Here is a 14,775-nt window from a genome sequence, read left to right on the forward strand (position 1 = left end):
TATTCTTAAAGCAATTTTTAAGAATGTTGCAGAACTTCCCTGTCTCTAACTTGTAAAGACAGTGAAGATCTCATATCCCTGTTTACTATGAATGGAAAAATCACATAAATGAACTGTTGCTGTTAAGAAGAACAGAGTGTAGAGAACCCACTGAGACTTCTGTTGTTCTGTTTAAAATATGTGAAAGTCTCTGGGAAGAAGTGAAAATGCAAAGCATATGTAACTGAATACCTTTGCACACCTGGTTTTAAAATATTCTGACAGTATAATAGGTTGTTACATTCTTTAGAGGGGAAGAATACTAATGATTTTGGAGATAGTTTCATTATCTTTGTATTTGACCTTGGAATTACTGATTTCATTTGGTAGGTGGTCTATGTGATAAAGCAAGGTGACATTGAAATTCTAATCAAAATTTCCTTCATGAATCTTTGAGTGCTCTTGGGGGGAAAAAAGTGTACGGTGAAGTAATTAGCAAAATTCAAAATAAATAAAAAAGAACATTATGAAACCTTTTTCTGGATGAAGAGATTGTGTTTGCGACATCATGACTTACTGTAAGTGGTCTATGTTAACATTTTCATGGGAGAAAAGGAGACAACATTATTACTAAACTGCTTCAAGTGCAAATATTGGGACTGAATTACATTCATTTGTTCTTGTGGGATGTTTGAATGAATAATTTCACTAACTGAAGAAGATATTGAGGCCTGTCTACATTAGGAAGCTATCACAAAATAAGTTGTGGTATGAATTTAAAGTATAATAGCTCTTCAGCACTAACTCCTTATATGAACAATTTTATTCTGTGCTACAAATGACCTTTCACAGTTTAGTTGACTGAAAAACATGCAAGTTCCCTCCAGCCCCAACAACGAATAAATATTTATGTAGGGAGTTAGTGCAGAATAGTTACTGCATGATAAAATTATATTGTTAGCTTATTCTGTACTCCCCTGGCCTCCTTAAAAGCATCCTTAGGACAGAGTATAGTATTACAATGCAAATGTATTCTTACAGGTACTTGCATGTTATATATGGACTAAAAGCAAAATATGTTCCTTCTGAGACTGTGAAACATGTTTAAATTGTTGACAATATGATTCAGTTAGTGGTGGTAAGTCCAGTGTGCTATGCTGGAATCAAAGATGCAGATCATTCAAATCATTATTTGTAAATTAATTAATAGGCTCGTTGACCAATTTAGATTTACTTACTTGGTTTAGATGACCTGTAAGGACTAATGATGTTAAGAAAATAACAGGATTAGCAGTTCAGTTACAAGTTATAAATAACTTATTGTCAGTAATGGTAAAATCACAAGATGACCTTTATTCTCTTGCATAATGTTACGTGAATATGAGAAAGCTGAATTCCCACGTGTCGTTGTTTATGTAATAGATAAGTAAAATAAATGACCACAAGAGCTATCCCATGCCCAGCAGCTTCTGAAGATGGCTGCTGTTCTGCTGCCTTCTGGCTTTCTAACACATTGACTTCAGGACACAAATATGGAAGCGTTCACATGAGAAAATCGGAAAATGATTGAATGCATGGATCTCTTAAGCCATGTGAAGACAATAACATTGGTTGTGTATTAATGTATTTAAATATGATATGCATTTTGGCTTTTCGTAAGAATGTAATTTCAAATACTTTAATTTGCTTCTTTTGCGGTTTTTATCAACAAACTACTTTTGTTCTAAAACAAAAGTGTGCATTATTTTTCAGGAGCTTTGATCACAGTAAGATTTATTGTCTTAAAGCGTATCTCTATGCATTTCTTAAATATACTTTCTTTGGTTCTACAATTTTCTAAGCAAATAGAAAAACTGGGATTAGAGCTGAATGGAAACAAACAGCGTTTGGAACAAGCCCAGCAGGATGTGACAGGAGCCAGAGAGGAGTGCCTGAAACTGACAGAACTGCTGAGTAAATCTGAGCACCAACTGCACCTCACCAGGTACCCCTTATCCTATTACATGCTGTAGTACCAATTTCAGTCTGCTAATTTTTTGCCACAAGCTTCCCCACAGTTGTTACAGATATTTGCAGTCATTGAATGCATGAGCAGCCCTCAGTCATGTTAAAAGTGGAGATTTGACAAAGTGAGTTATGAACTACAAAGTGAACTAGAATTTATGAAAGTGTGTTACTAGCGTGAAGAAGAGGCAATGTTCAGCTCCAGCAGTGAGCTGGCGTGCTTTGGGGCAGGAAGAGGAGCAGCGGAGAGTGCAGCTTCATTCTTTTTGTTGTTACTGCATTTGGTAGGACAGAGACATTTTAAATGTCATTTGAGACTGTAGTGTACAGCAGCACCTTTAAGCATAGGAGTTCTCAGATTAATAACCTGAAGTTTCTGCAGCAGAATGACCAGCAACATATAAATAAACGTAATTCTGTTAAGCTTCATTGAAGATTAAACAATCAGAAAGTGGCATTACCGTTTGTGAATAGGAGGTAAGCGCAGGTATGTGAGGAGGGTGTTTTAAGTCGCTTGCTCAGTGGTGATGTGGTACAGTGCAAACACTCTGTGACAAAAGACTGCCTGAGCTGATTCCATCCTTGGGTATAGTTCCCAAAGCCATTTACTGTACTATTCATTACACATTTCCAGAAAACACCAGAAGGTTAACATGCCAATTATTCATTGCAGTTTGAGTTTTGGTAACTGCAGGAATTTTTCCTTTTGCCGCAGAAAATGCTATTGTCTGACTGTTTGCAGGGTTTTGGTTGTGTGGGGGAGTTTTGTTTTGTTCCGTCTCCCTGCTCCCCCCAAGAGAGGAGCTTTTGCTCAGTCCTTAAGGAAAAAAAGTTGAATTAATTTAAATTTTACATGGAGGGGGGGAAAACCCTTTGATTTTTATCGCTTAACAGAAGTCTGCGTGTTTATCCAAGTCTTTTACTCTTCAAGCTTTGTGAGAATTCTGCCATTGAGTAACTGGAAATAAAATAGAGCCTCGCCTAAACTATTAAATTCAATGAATCACTTTTTTATTCAGCTACATTTCTGTGTAATTCAAAGCACGGTTGTTTAACAGATGGAAGAAAGTACCACTCTAACAGCCTGTATTTAGAGAAAAAATATGCTAGAGGTTAATGAACTTGAAAAAAGTTTTGGGTGAGTTGTTAAGATATCTAAAGTTTGGATTTAGCAGAACTTTATTAATAATGATTTGTTGTGATAGTTAACCAAATGGCTTACCATGCTCCTTTTAGCAAAAGGCTGATTATATGCAGTAAAGCTCTGGATATCTTGGAGGAAATCTGACTAGCCAATAATTTTGTGTGTGTGTGTGACAATAGTGAACTTGTGAAAATGAGGTCTATTGCATACTTTTACATAGCGAGGTACTTAAAGCTGGATACCTAACATACAGATGATTCAGGTAGCTTTTCAGGCTATGGTCTCTGACTCGGGAAGTCCGAGATGCAAATCACTGGAGTCTGGAAAAAGTATTTTGGGCAAGTAATGCTCTGTGCTGTTCTCATGCAGTTTCACAGACATCTGCTGTTTGACACAGATGCTGAACTGCCACGGTTTCTTTGTCTCACCTAGCGCAGCAACTCTTCTGCAATGTCCTAATCTTCATTTTGCTTTTTATACGTTGTGTTATGGTCTCTGCTTGTAAGTATGCTTGTGAGTAGTGAAGTGTTTTCTATGGTGATATCTAACTGCCAGAAAAATGTATACACTGCAGCATGGGAAATAGGTTCAAATCTTTCTCCATGATATTTCCCAAATTCTGTAATACTTTGTTCTCTCTTGGTTTTTGTGTCCTCCGTATCTTTGGAGTGTCCGTCTGCTTTCCAGGAATACATTAGGTGATGTTGCTGTTGTGGATGAAGCAGGAGGGAGAAAAAGAGATGAGAGATTCATTGCTCCGGAACTGTTACCTGTTGTGCCCGTGAACTTAAGATTGGTAGGGCAGGGTTAGAGATGTTCTCACATAGCTGTCTGTTTTCCCTGGGTCGCAGAGGAAAAAATCCGCTGCCGAAAAGAAACTTTTCCTTACCATGTACTGACTTTCTTCCTCTCAGATCACTTCCTGCCAGAACAGGTTTTCTGTATTAGTGAAGGTATAAAAGTTACATGTCTCTAGTGGCGTTAGTTTTACATTTTGAATTGGTACATCCATAGTCGCTGCACATGAACTTTGTTCGCTTACAGTCTGCCCTCTTTCATTCTTTATTCCCTTCATCTCAAATGGCAGCTGTGTCAGTGAAAATACTCACTTGAAGGGTAGTGGTAATAGCAATCCTGTGGGGGTTATAGACTTATTCACTGTGGTGCTTGCCAAGGAAAACAGATTTTAAGCTCTAGAGTCCTGCCTGTGGGAGGTTGCTGCAGAAATTGCACTGATTTAGTGCATCTCTTGGGTTTTCTGGCCTTGGCCTCGGCTTGCTGATTCCCCTCTTTTCAGAAGAGGACCAGCTGGTCCACTGCAAGTCTCCTCACAACGCTGGACTTGAGGGAGGCCTGTACTGCTGTTACACGGTTGTGGATAGTTGTTCTGTTGCCTTGAATGACCTGTCTGTGTTGTTCTGGCAAGAATTACAGGTAGCTGAGGAGATACAGAAATAATTCTTTGTTTTGTATGAATTAGTTTGTTACTAAGGAGAATAGTTCTTCACTAATCCACTGATTCCAAGTTTGGATATTGTAAATAAGTAGAATAATAAAATGAATACAAAAACTTTGGATTTTAATGTATGAAAATGAGATGGTGAATACTATATGAATGGATTAAAAGAGAAAGAGTATGCTGCCTAGGTCTCAATGAGAAAAAGTGTGCTCTGCAGAACTGCGCTCTTCTCCAGGAGTCCCACTTCTTTGCTGCATCCTCATTTTCAGACACCGTTGATTGATTACCAACTAAACAGCTTCTAAGTTAACAAAATGTACTTGTTAAAAATCAAGAAAAAGGTTACAATTAGCTATTCTAAACCATTGCCACAGAGTTTAAAATTGCCTTTTCCTGTCACCTTTCTTCCTGGAGCAATATGTTGCTTAGAAATCCTTGCTATTAACATGCATTTCCTGCCATTGAATCTAGTTAGTAATTCTAATTTGTATTTCTTCAAATGACTGGGAAAATATACAACTTTTGCTGTGTACTTTTGATTGTCAGTCATGTAACTTTGCAGATGTCACCATGCTATGAGGCTGACCGTACTTCTTTAAAGTATTATTTTTTTTTTTACCCTACTTTCAGCTTTGTGGCTGTTTGTATTGGAGTTGCTGCAGTAGGAGAATCTTATAAAATGGCTTGTGAGGTCAATGTCAAATTGCTGTTACTCTGGCAAGGCTGGGTCTTGCTAATGAAACTTATCTGAATCCGTTATTCAGAGAGCAGAAAACATACAGATCTATTGTTCTGAGTTCACAAGAGAATAATCATTGAAAAGCATGTCAGTAAGCTAGTGGAAAAGATCACATAAAAGATGCAAGATGTTAACAACTTGCCCAGATCTTAGTGTGTCATATAATTTAATAAAATTTTTCACTATTCTTACATAACGGGATCATCATTAAAAATCTTTCCTCTTTTTGTTTCAGAACAAATCTGAAGTTATTGTTTGTTTCAGTTGCAGTCAGATGTCGTTCCTGTTTGCATATGTCAAAGCAGTTAAATCTTAATAAACTAGGAAATGACTAGATTTCAAAGTTGAACTTGTTCTATGCCATCGTGCATTTTCTGAGCACAAAGATAGGTAGATGGCTCAAGATATTTTTTACTGAAATGTCATCTAAAATTTGCTGGGAGATGTAATTGAGTGGAATTGAAGCAGATTTAGCTTAGTTTAATTTTTTGCTATTCTTGTTTGCTTATATGACCCACCAAGCTACCCTGAATCTCTGTGTGACTCTCTTGAAGGATAAAAGTCTGTATTACAGTAAGTCAGTGGGTGTTGTAGTTCTCGATTACTTTTTTCCCCCCATTATGTGATATTTCTTTTCTCCCTTATATTTGAAAATGATACAAACTCTAGAAAACAGCATATCTTAAGAAAGTGACATTTGGGGAGTACAGTGCTGTAGCCTTCCTACTGTGCAGCGGTCCTTCTTGCTAGTTTAAAGAGCTCCATTAATGCTAATTTGTATTACATGTATGATACGTAAAGCACATAAATCTGTCGTTACATCTCCGGATTCTTGTGACATTATTTAGTCACTGAAGTTTTGGTGTTGAGCTGTATGTTGTCACCAGTGTTCCGTGTTAGAATCGCAGCATGCCTCATACATTGATTTCCCTATTTAAGCTGTTCTATTAAATGATAAAATGTAAACTGACTTCATGGTGGTTATACATAGCCTTCTAGGGAGTTGCATAGTACTTAGTATTATCTGTCAGGTTTTTTTTTTAATAGTAGTATCTATTAGTTAGCAGCACACTTACTGTTGTGCTTTTCCAACAATTTTAGCACATCAGAAAGAGTCCATTGTCTATGCTGGAAAGGAGGTGACATTTGAAGAAATGCTGTTACTAATATTAAATGGCTGAGATATGTTTTCAGACTGACTGACTGATGAAAGGACCAATAACACTTAAATGGGGGGGTGAGGGGTTGGGGGGGAGAAGCAGAAATGAGGTGTAAGCAGTGACTGATTTCTAATTTTTTTTTATATTCTGCTCATCTTGTAGAAAACCATTATTCTAAAATGCAGGGAGGAGTGATAGCATAAAACAACTCTGATAACTAATAAACTTTTTAGATTCTGCTTCATATGTTTACTTTCATTAAATTTAGGGACGGTTGCGACTATGTTGTTGTGATTCAGTCAACATTTATTTCTATCTGGTTTTCGTATACAAAGGCATCGGGATGCCAGAAAATAAACTGTTAACGGAGAATTAACTTCTTTGGCACGCTTTCATACTTCTCTTCCAAATTAAAGAAAATGAAATGGGCAGAAGCAGAGTGTAGATTACCTCCTTTTTGTCAAAAATGGTGGGAATTTGAAAATTAATAATAAAAAAGGGAACAGATGCAGTAACATGCCAGAGGGAGATTAATGTGGAGAGTAAAATCTGTGAGCAACAAAACTGAAGCAAACTGAATCAGTGGGAGGTGGTTGTACAATCAAAATCAGGATAAAAGAGAAATTACAAACAACCCTGCACTTGTCAAAGTAGTAGTAATGAAATCCTGACTCTGCCAGCAGCGAGAACCTGTGTTAGCACTTTGGGGTAAGGCCGGGAGCCGGGTGCCAGGTAGGAGGGCAGCGCGAGGCTGCTGGGCGGCAGCCATCGCGTGTGGAACAGATGGCGGGGAAAGCTGGCCGGGGAGGGGCTCCTTCGCAGAGCTAATCAGACAGTAACGGATAGGGCAGCTGGGAGGACTGACCACCGCGAGGCGAGCGGCGGGGTAGCCGCAGCCTTCCGCGATGTGTGCAGTGGCGTGCCCCTCGGCCCGAGAGAAGACCTTGCAACGCCTTTTCTATGCGGCGGCTGCGCCAACTTCGGGTGTCGGGCGCCTTCCCGCCTCGGGCCGTCGCGCCCCTCGCTGCCGCAGAAATACCTGTCCTTGCTCGCCGTCCGCTCGCGCGACGAGGGTACGCGTTGGCGTGTTTGAATGGCAGCAGCGCGTTGAACGCGGAATTTGGTGGCTGGACTAAGCGCAAAAGCACGTGGGCCCGGGGCCCGATCCAGCAAACCGATGGGAAAACCTTGCCCGTGTTGAGAGGGGGGAGAGCTGTGGGTCGGCACCTTCCCGCAGGCCTGGGCCCCTCCGATGAATGCAGCCGGTTTTCTAATGTTTTATTTTGGCTCGGAGGAGGCACGTCCCTCTTCGTAAATGAGAGCTTGTGAGGAATGAATGGGGGTCCGAGCCTTCTGATCTTGAGTCACATGAATAATTTTCCTGGTGTAAGAAGTAAAGATCAATAGGATTTCTTGTGCGAGTAAGAGGTAGTCATGTGCAAGAGGATTACGAGGTCATGCCCCGTGCTGATGACTGTCAGCTTGAAAGAGGAGTGAAAACAAAATTTTATCAAGGAAAGGGGGCAATAAAATCCTGAAGTGTGTGTAGCGGAGGGAGACCTGACCTATTATTGCCCAGTTCTGTTCGGTCGGGGTGTGTGATACTTTTTTAGGCAATTTCAACAAAGAAATCTACATCTCCTGCATCTGCTTTTTGAACTTGTGTCTCTCTCATCTGCAGAAGGTTTTAGCTTGGCTCCGTTATTCATTTTGAGCAGGGAGGGGAGGAAACATTACAGGGATTTGAAATAGGTGGTATAACATAGCCATATGCTATTTATGCAGCAGTTTCTGCAATAAATCTAATTTGGTGCTGTCAAAAAAAATTAGACTTATTTGGTATAGCAGCACATTAGTAAATGATTGTGGTAGCTTTGAAAGTTGTCATTCACTTTGCTTTACTTGCAATAGAATCTTATAAAAGCTTTTTTTTTTTCCCCCCCTTTCCTTTTCCCCCAAGCAACTCTGTGAAAATGTCTCAGTTCTGTGTCCTGCAGCTGTAGAAACTGCAAATATTTCCACAACTGAAAAGAAGGTCTTGCTTTAAGGTAATTGAGGAAGGGGATGGAAGAGAATAACCTCTATTGTTAGCAATTATATGAATGTATAGGTGGAAAAATCAATAAAGTGGGGAGGGAAAAATTTCTCCCTTGTCTGCAGGTTTTCATAGTGCAGCTGAAATTGTTTATCTGATTATACAGCATGTAGATAAATTAGCTGCTCTGCGTTATTATAGAAGGTAAAATATTTTACCTGCCATGATAAGACCATATGCTGCTTTACGAAGACTGATACTGAATGATTTGAAATAAATCGCCTCTGTCGTCTTCTGGCAGTGTCTCGTAGAAATTTCGAAGCCGATATACTTTGTGTCAAAATAATACACAATTATTAAAGTATCTTTCTATTTAATTACTTAAATGTATTTGAGATGATTGTACAAATATGAAAAGGCCATTCATTAAGTTTAAAAGGGAAAGGAAGAAAATAGAAGTGAAGGAGTGAAGAATGAATCCAAAATTGTGTGTTAATTTTGAATATGAAAGTCTTTAGTAAAAAAACACCACCTTTTTTTCATTCTTACAGAGTTTAAACATGGTTGACAATTTAATTTATTGTCCTGCAATACAAATTTCTCAAGCAAAAGGCATTAATACATTTTCAGATTTCAGTCTTAGAGTCATCTAAATTTTTCTCCATGGCATTCAAACTACAACTGGTCACATCGAATTTCTCTAGTGATTTCATCTTTTATACATCGCATCAGGTTGTTGAGGGAGCCAAATTACTACTGCATGTAGAGTGTGGTTCAGGAGCAGTGACAATACTTAAAGCACTTTGGAGCGAGCAGTGAATTCAGATGAAATACAGAAGAGACTAACTGCTGTAGAAAACAAAACAAACATCTTTATAAGGTCTTTGTTTTGAGCAGTTATTATTCAGCACTAACAGTAATAAGTTTATGCGTGTGTATCAAATATTTACTTTGATCTCATTCAAATTAGGTTTTCTATTTGTGTGACTAATGACAACAAGATAATGATTTATTTTTTTGAAGCATAAAAATCTTTCAGACACATGTATTCAAGGCTGCTGGATTTTTTGCTGAATTTGCTACTGGAAAAATGGTTCTGATTTTTGTCTTTATTTTTGACTTGTTCTAGGGCTTTTCTGTGAAGTACATCTGAAAGCTTGTTTCTGCAATAAGCTAAAATGTACGTTTTCTATCAGCACTTTGTATTTGTGAACTTAAATAATTCTTCAAGCTGCCTTGTGCTTTCAAAAGTATATTCAAATTGTTTATTTTGTGCAGTCACAGTGAATGTTGGTTTGTTTATTTTTTTTATCTTCTGCGCGAGATTCTGCTCCTGCAATTCTTGCCTGGAAAAAAAATCCAGCAGAGAACCCCAAGGGTCCTCAACTGGGGACCTTATCAAACTTCACCATCAGCCTGTAGGTTGCCCTCTCTGGAGAAGGTAGCTAGTGGATGGAGGGAGGAAGAAAAATCCCCTGCGCACACCAGCTTTGGCTGCCTGGCAGCTCTCCGCACCCCTTGCTCAGTGCCCTTGTGCCGGGGGTTGGTCGGGGGGAAGGTGTGAGCTGGGAGATGCCTGTCCTGAGCGAGCAGATGAACGCAGCCTCTGCTGTCGGCTACTTGACAGGGCTGACCTCCTTCCCCTGGCTGTGCTGGCAGCGTGGCAAGCTCAATAGTGTGCCACTGCTGGTTGTCCCTGCATTCCTGGTGGTTTGAGTATGAGGCTGCATTTTTGTAGAAATAAGAGCAGCTGTTCTTGATTAGCCACTCCTTGTTCTTCAGTTGCCTTCTACAAGGCTTAAATCAAACTGGAGAATAAAAGTTTGTCTGTGTTTAGGTGGGAACACTGCAGCATATTCTTTTCGTTCCAGAGTTCCTCTTCTATTTTGAGTGCTTTTGTTCACCTGCATGTTGTTTCCTATGGAGGAAGATCATAGCATCAGAAAACAAACGCAGGGACTAATCCCTATATAAGGGATGTATCAGTATCAAGTTATTGTTCAGCTAAACTTGTGCAGTATTTGTCAATACAATTTTCATTAGAGTCAAATTCAGACCTAACATAAGTATAACTGCGTTTCTGCTAATGAGATTGGATTACCTCCTGGATTTGCTCCCAGAAAGCTTTACTTTAAATTAATTTTTGGTAAAAGGGTAATAAAATGGGTGTTTTTTTATAATTACTTACAAAACTTAAAATATGTATTTTATTTTTTGGTACTGTATTTAATCGTGCTGAAAGAAATTTTTTTTTTTAAAAGGATACCCAAGGTATGCTGTGAAACTAAAAGGTATTTCTTATTTTAGAAGAATGAGACTCTTGAAGGGGTTAGTTAATAATTCAGGAGCTTGTGGTTATCAGAATGTATTCCTGAAAAGAAATACGGGCACAGGAATTGCTAAAAATAATGTATCCTGCTGACAATATGAATTTAGTCTCAGCCCTGACAAAGTATCTTTACAATTTGTCTCAACGTGGAAGGCAGTATTTTAACAGAGTCGCATATGTGTGTTTTACAAGGCTTGAAAACAGGAAAAAATATTCAGAATTTTTTTTTTCCTTAAACAGTGTTGCATTTGAAACATCAGTAGGTAAATTAAAAAAAAAAAGAAAGAAAAAGAAAAAAAAGCTGCTGCAGATGAAATAATTTACAGTGAATGCTGTTGGCCGCTCTAAGATTTTACTGTAAACTTACTCATTCAGCTGTTCCCATTTTCTCTTTGCATTTTTAGTCAGTATCTTTGTTACACAGTGTTAAAATGAGAGTCAAAAACTTTCATTTATTATTTTATTTGTAATATTTTTGTTAGCCTTTTTGTATTTCTTTGCATAGCTCTGCAAGTCTTTCTCAAATTATGCTAGTCTTTGCAAGAAGGTACAGATATACACATCTGAAGAAAAACACATTAGCTGTTGGAGTTAACAAATGGTGATTAAAATCTATTCTTTTGCTTCTGTATTATTTCTCCTGTACCCCAAACCGATCTTCACAAACACAGGACTGTAAAGAACTTCATCTTCTGCTGGTTAGCAGAAGTGGATTTAAATCCACACCGACAGTTCATTTGACAATGACCTTGAGGGGCTTTGCTTCTTGAAGAAGAAAGCAGAAGCTTGCGGTAAACAAAGTTCACTTCTGACAGATGGATTGAATGACAGAAAGGTTGCGAGTGCCAGAATAGCCCTGGCAGAGGAGGAAATGTTCAGTGGAATCCAACAGGAGAGGAGGTGTGAACAGGTGCAGGGTTGCTGACGGAAGGGGAACCAGATGGAAGGAGCCAGAGCCAGTTTATTTAAAGGAAAAGGCAGAAAACACTGAAAGGCTGTGCGATCAGTGGCTAAAAGTGTGCATGGAAGAAGGTAAAAATTCACAAAGCAAAACTGCACAGTGGGATATCTAGCACTTAACATAATGGTAGTAATTTGTGAGTTTCGTTTTAAAGTTGCTGTTGAAATACATTTCTCCCTTACTAGTGGCAGCATAAGGAGAAGAGATTTATAACCTGACCAAAAAAAAAACCCCAAACCACTAAAACCCTCAACTGTTATGCTGCTGTCCATTATTTCTAATACTAATGTGCAGACAGTTACAATGAGAATAATACAAGAATTATGCTACAGTTGACCAAACCAATGAAATGCCTACAAGGCTGGATTTTTATTTTTCAACTCACCTGTTCATATCTAGTTCCTGTGATATGTGGGTAGATGAATATGTCTTTTATTGGGATGCTTCTGCAATATCTAAGCAAATCAACAACGATCAAGTACAATGTAATGTTAGCACTGTATTTCTCATCTGTCTTGCTTTTGGTCACGAGTTTGTCAGTTTGCTGGAATATGTGGTATTTTGCTGTAGGGTGGGGGAGAAGTCTAGCTTAGCCTAGATCAAATTCCCTCAAAATCAAATATTGTCTTTCAAATTGTCATCCTGAAGAATACTTCGTTCTGTCAAATTGTTCTGCTCCTTCCCAAGTGAGGCTTGGTCCTTTGGAGGCAGAGAGAACTGTTCCTCAGTTCTGCTCAACTCCAGCGATAGCTGGGGATAGTTAACAACTTCAAAGTATCAGGCCTACGGTAGCTTAACTGCGGGTTGCGTGTCCAAACCTAACATCTGAAAAATATGGGTGGCTGTTCAGCAGTCGTTCATGGTGCATCTGTGATCCACTGGATCATTCAGCTGTGCTGGTCTGATCCGGGTCAGGTGTGAGTGCGCAGTCACTTTCCTTTTGAATTAGCTAGAGCATGCAGTGCAGTGTTTGTGCTGACTTTATGCCAGCTGCAATAGGACAGATGATACCTGATTCAGCATAAAGCTTGCCTGGTACAAAGTTAACGTACCAAAAACATTGGGTTTTTGAGCAAATTTAAATTGGCAGGGCGAGTTCATAGCAGATCAGGTCTCTGCATCATTTAGCTGCATCATTTTTTGATTCAATGGTAGGATCCTGATGGCTGGATTTACTGTATTAGCAAGCTGAGCCTTGGAGTACAGAGTCGCGATTGTTTGAAGCTGGTCTAAGTCTGTGCTGCTGCTGAAAAGGCAAATCCCGAGAGCGGTGGTGTGTGGCGGTGTCTGGCCACACGTTGCCAGGCCCTTGCTTGTGCTGACACTGGAAGACTGGCACCCGTATGATCAGGTGGTTCAGAGAGTTAATCAAATTGCAAAAGAATAATTTTTTCTTGCAGAGTAAGTTACATCCGTGCGAATTAGAAGAGGATGAAAAGAGGGACCACGCGTTATAGTGGCAATGTCGCCTCGGACTGGCTTAAATCTGTCCTGAAGCTACATCATAAGAGACTGCTGGTGCCAATTTCAAGAATCACCATGAGTCAAGAAAATTACTCCTCTATTTTAAATATAGTGAAAATAATTTAAATAACTTTGTGTATGCAGAGGAAATGCCTGTAAAAATCTTTTATGGAAAGCAAACATTTCAACATTCAGCCATTTGCAAAAGTGGCTTGTGGAACAAAGATAAAAGGAATAGTCCAGAGAAAGGGATGCAGTACTGTGAAGTGCTTAGGGCTACGTACTAAGACTTCACAAAAAACACTTCTTCTCGTGTTGTATCTTCCCATGCAACTTCTGTTTTGTACTTCATTGTCTGTTTCTGTTGGGACTTATCAGCCAGACAATTCACAATCTGATGGTAATAACCACTGCAGGATGGGTGTTTACTTAAAAAGTACGTAGCTTGCTGGTATGGCTTATAGATGTGCCAGAAAAAATGGGATTTTTGTTCTAAGTCAGTAAATTTGACCTAATATGAGATGTTAATTACTGGTAGAGACACTTTTTTCCTTCTCTAACAATGGAATAGAAGGCAGTTAATGATAATATTTAGCTGTTGCGTGGTATGCAGAAAACTATCCAGATTGAAAAGTAGTTATTGTCTACATTGAGGAACTGGTAGTTTTCTGTATAGATCTTCTGAAAGCGTAACACCAAAAGAATAAAATCATGTTATAGGCTAGGTGTTTGCAAATTCTTTCTTCTATGCTGAATTTAAAGTAAGAAATCCAATCTTTTCATTTTGTTAATAGACACGGTAGACAGTAGAAGAGATGGAATATGCCACCAGTTATGTATATACTCAAGTAAACTATATTCAAGCTTCTTTCTATCGTATAAACTTTCATAGGAGTAACACTCTGTGTCTCTCAGTTCCTATGCTCTTACAACTTTCCATCTTTCTCATGCCCATCAATATCTCCAGTTAATTTTGAAGTAGTTTTCAAGTACAGCAAGTACTCAGAAACAGAGTAGGAATCTTTTTCATGCACAGCCATGAATGTGTAGTATCTTCTGATGCCTCAGGTGGGGTGTGAAGGGCAAAGTGGAAGTTTTAGACTTCAGTGGTTTATTGTTTGTGTAGACCTCCTAATATTATATAAAGTGCAAATATGTATAAAAGTTGTAAGGTGGTACCAATGGTGTAGCTGCATGCTAAACAGAGAAAGCTGGAAAAAAAATTTCAGTGGGAACATGAAAGTCATGTGCACTGATTTCTGTTTCAGCAAAACTGAAATTCTCAGAAAAAAATAGAATATAGTATAACAAGTTGACGTTATTTGGATTCTGGGAATGGGCTTCAGTTGGGTAATTATTTGCATTGTGGGGGAAGTAGTTTTAAGCTAATTTGTCAAATAATTGTAGCTAGTCTCTTGATAAAGTTGGAAATGTGGACAGAGCTTAATCTTTTCTTGTTTTCTCCCCCAAAAGTGTTTCTTATTTTATGAGATGTTTTTGT

General features: G+C 38.7%; 1 protein-coding gene across 3 annotated transcripts in view; it reads left to right on the forward strand.

Moving 5' to 3' along the window:
- The window catches only part of SDCCAG8 (SHH signaling and ciliogenesis regulator SDCCAG8), a 119,337-nt gene that overhangs the window by 45,837 nt on the left and 58,725 nt on the right, over positions 1-14,775 (forward strand). For all 3 annotated transcript variants that reach the window (XM_075412626.1, XM_075412627.1, XM_075412628.1), the window contains exon 13: positions 1,821-1,963. In XM_075412626.1, coding sequence (XP_075268741.1) covers positions 1,821-1,963 — 143 coding nt within the window. The remainder of the gene's footprint in view (positions 1-1,820; positions 1,964-14,775) is intronic.

This window comes from Opisthocomus hoazin, chromosome 2 (assembly GCF_030867145.1).
Source record: "Opisthocomus hoazin isolate bOpiHoa1 chromosome 2, bOpiHoa1.hap1, whole genome shotgun sequence".
Classification (NCBI taxonomy): Eukaryota; Metazoa; Chordata; class Aves; order Opisthocomiformes; family Opisthocomidae; genus Opisthocomus; species Opisthocomus hoazin.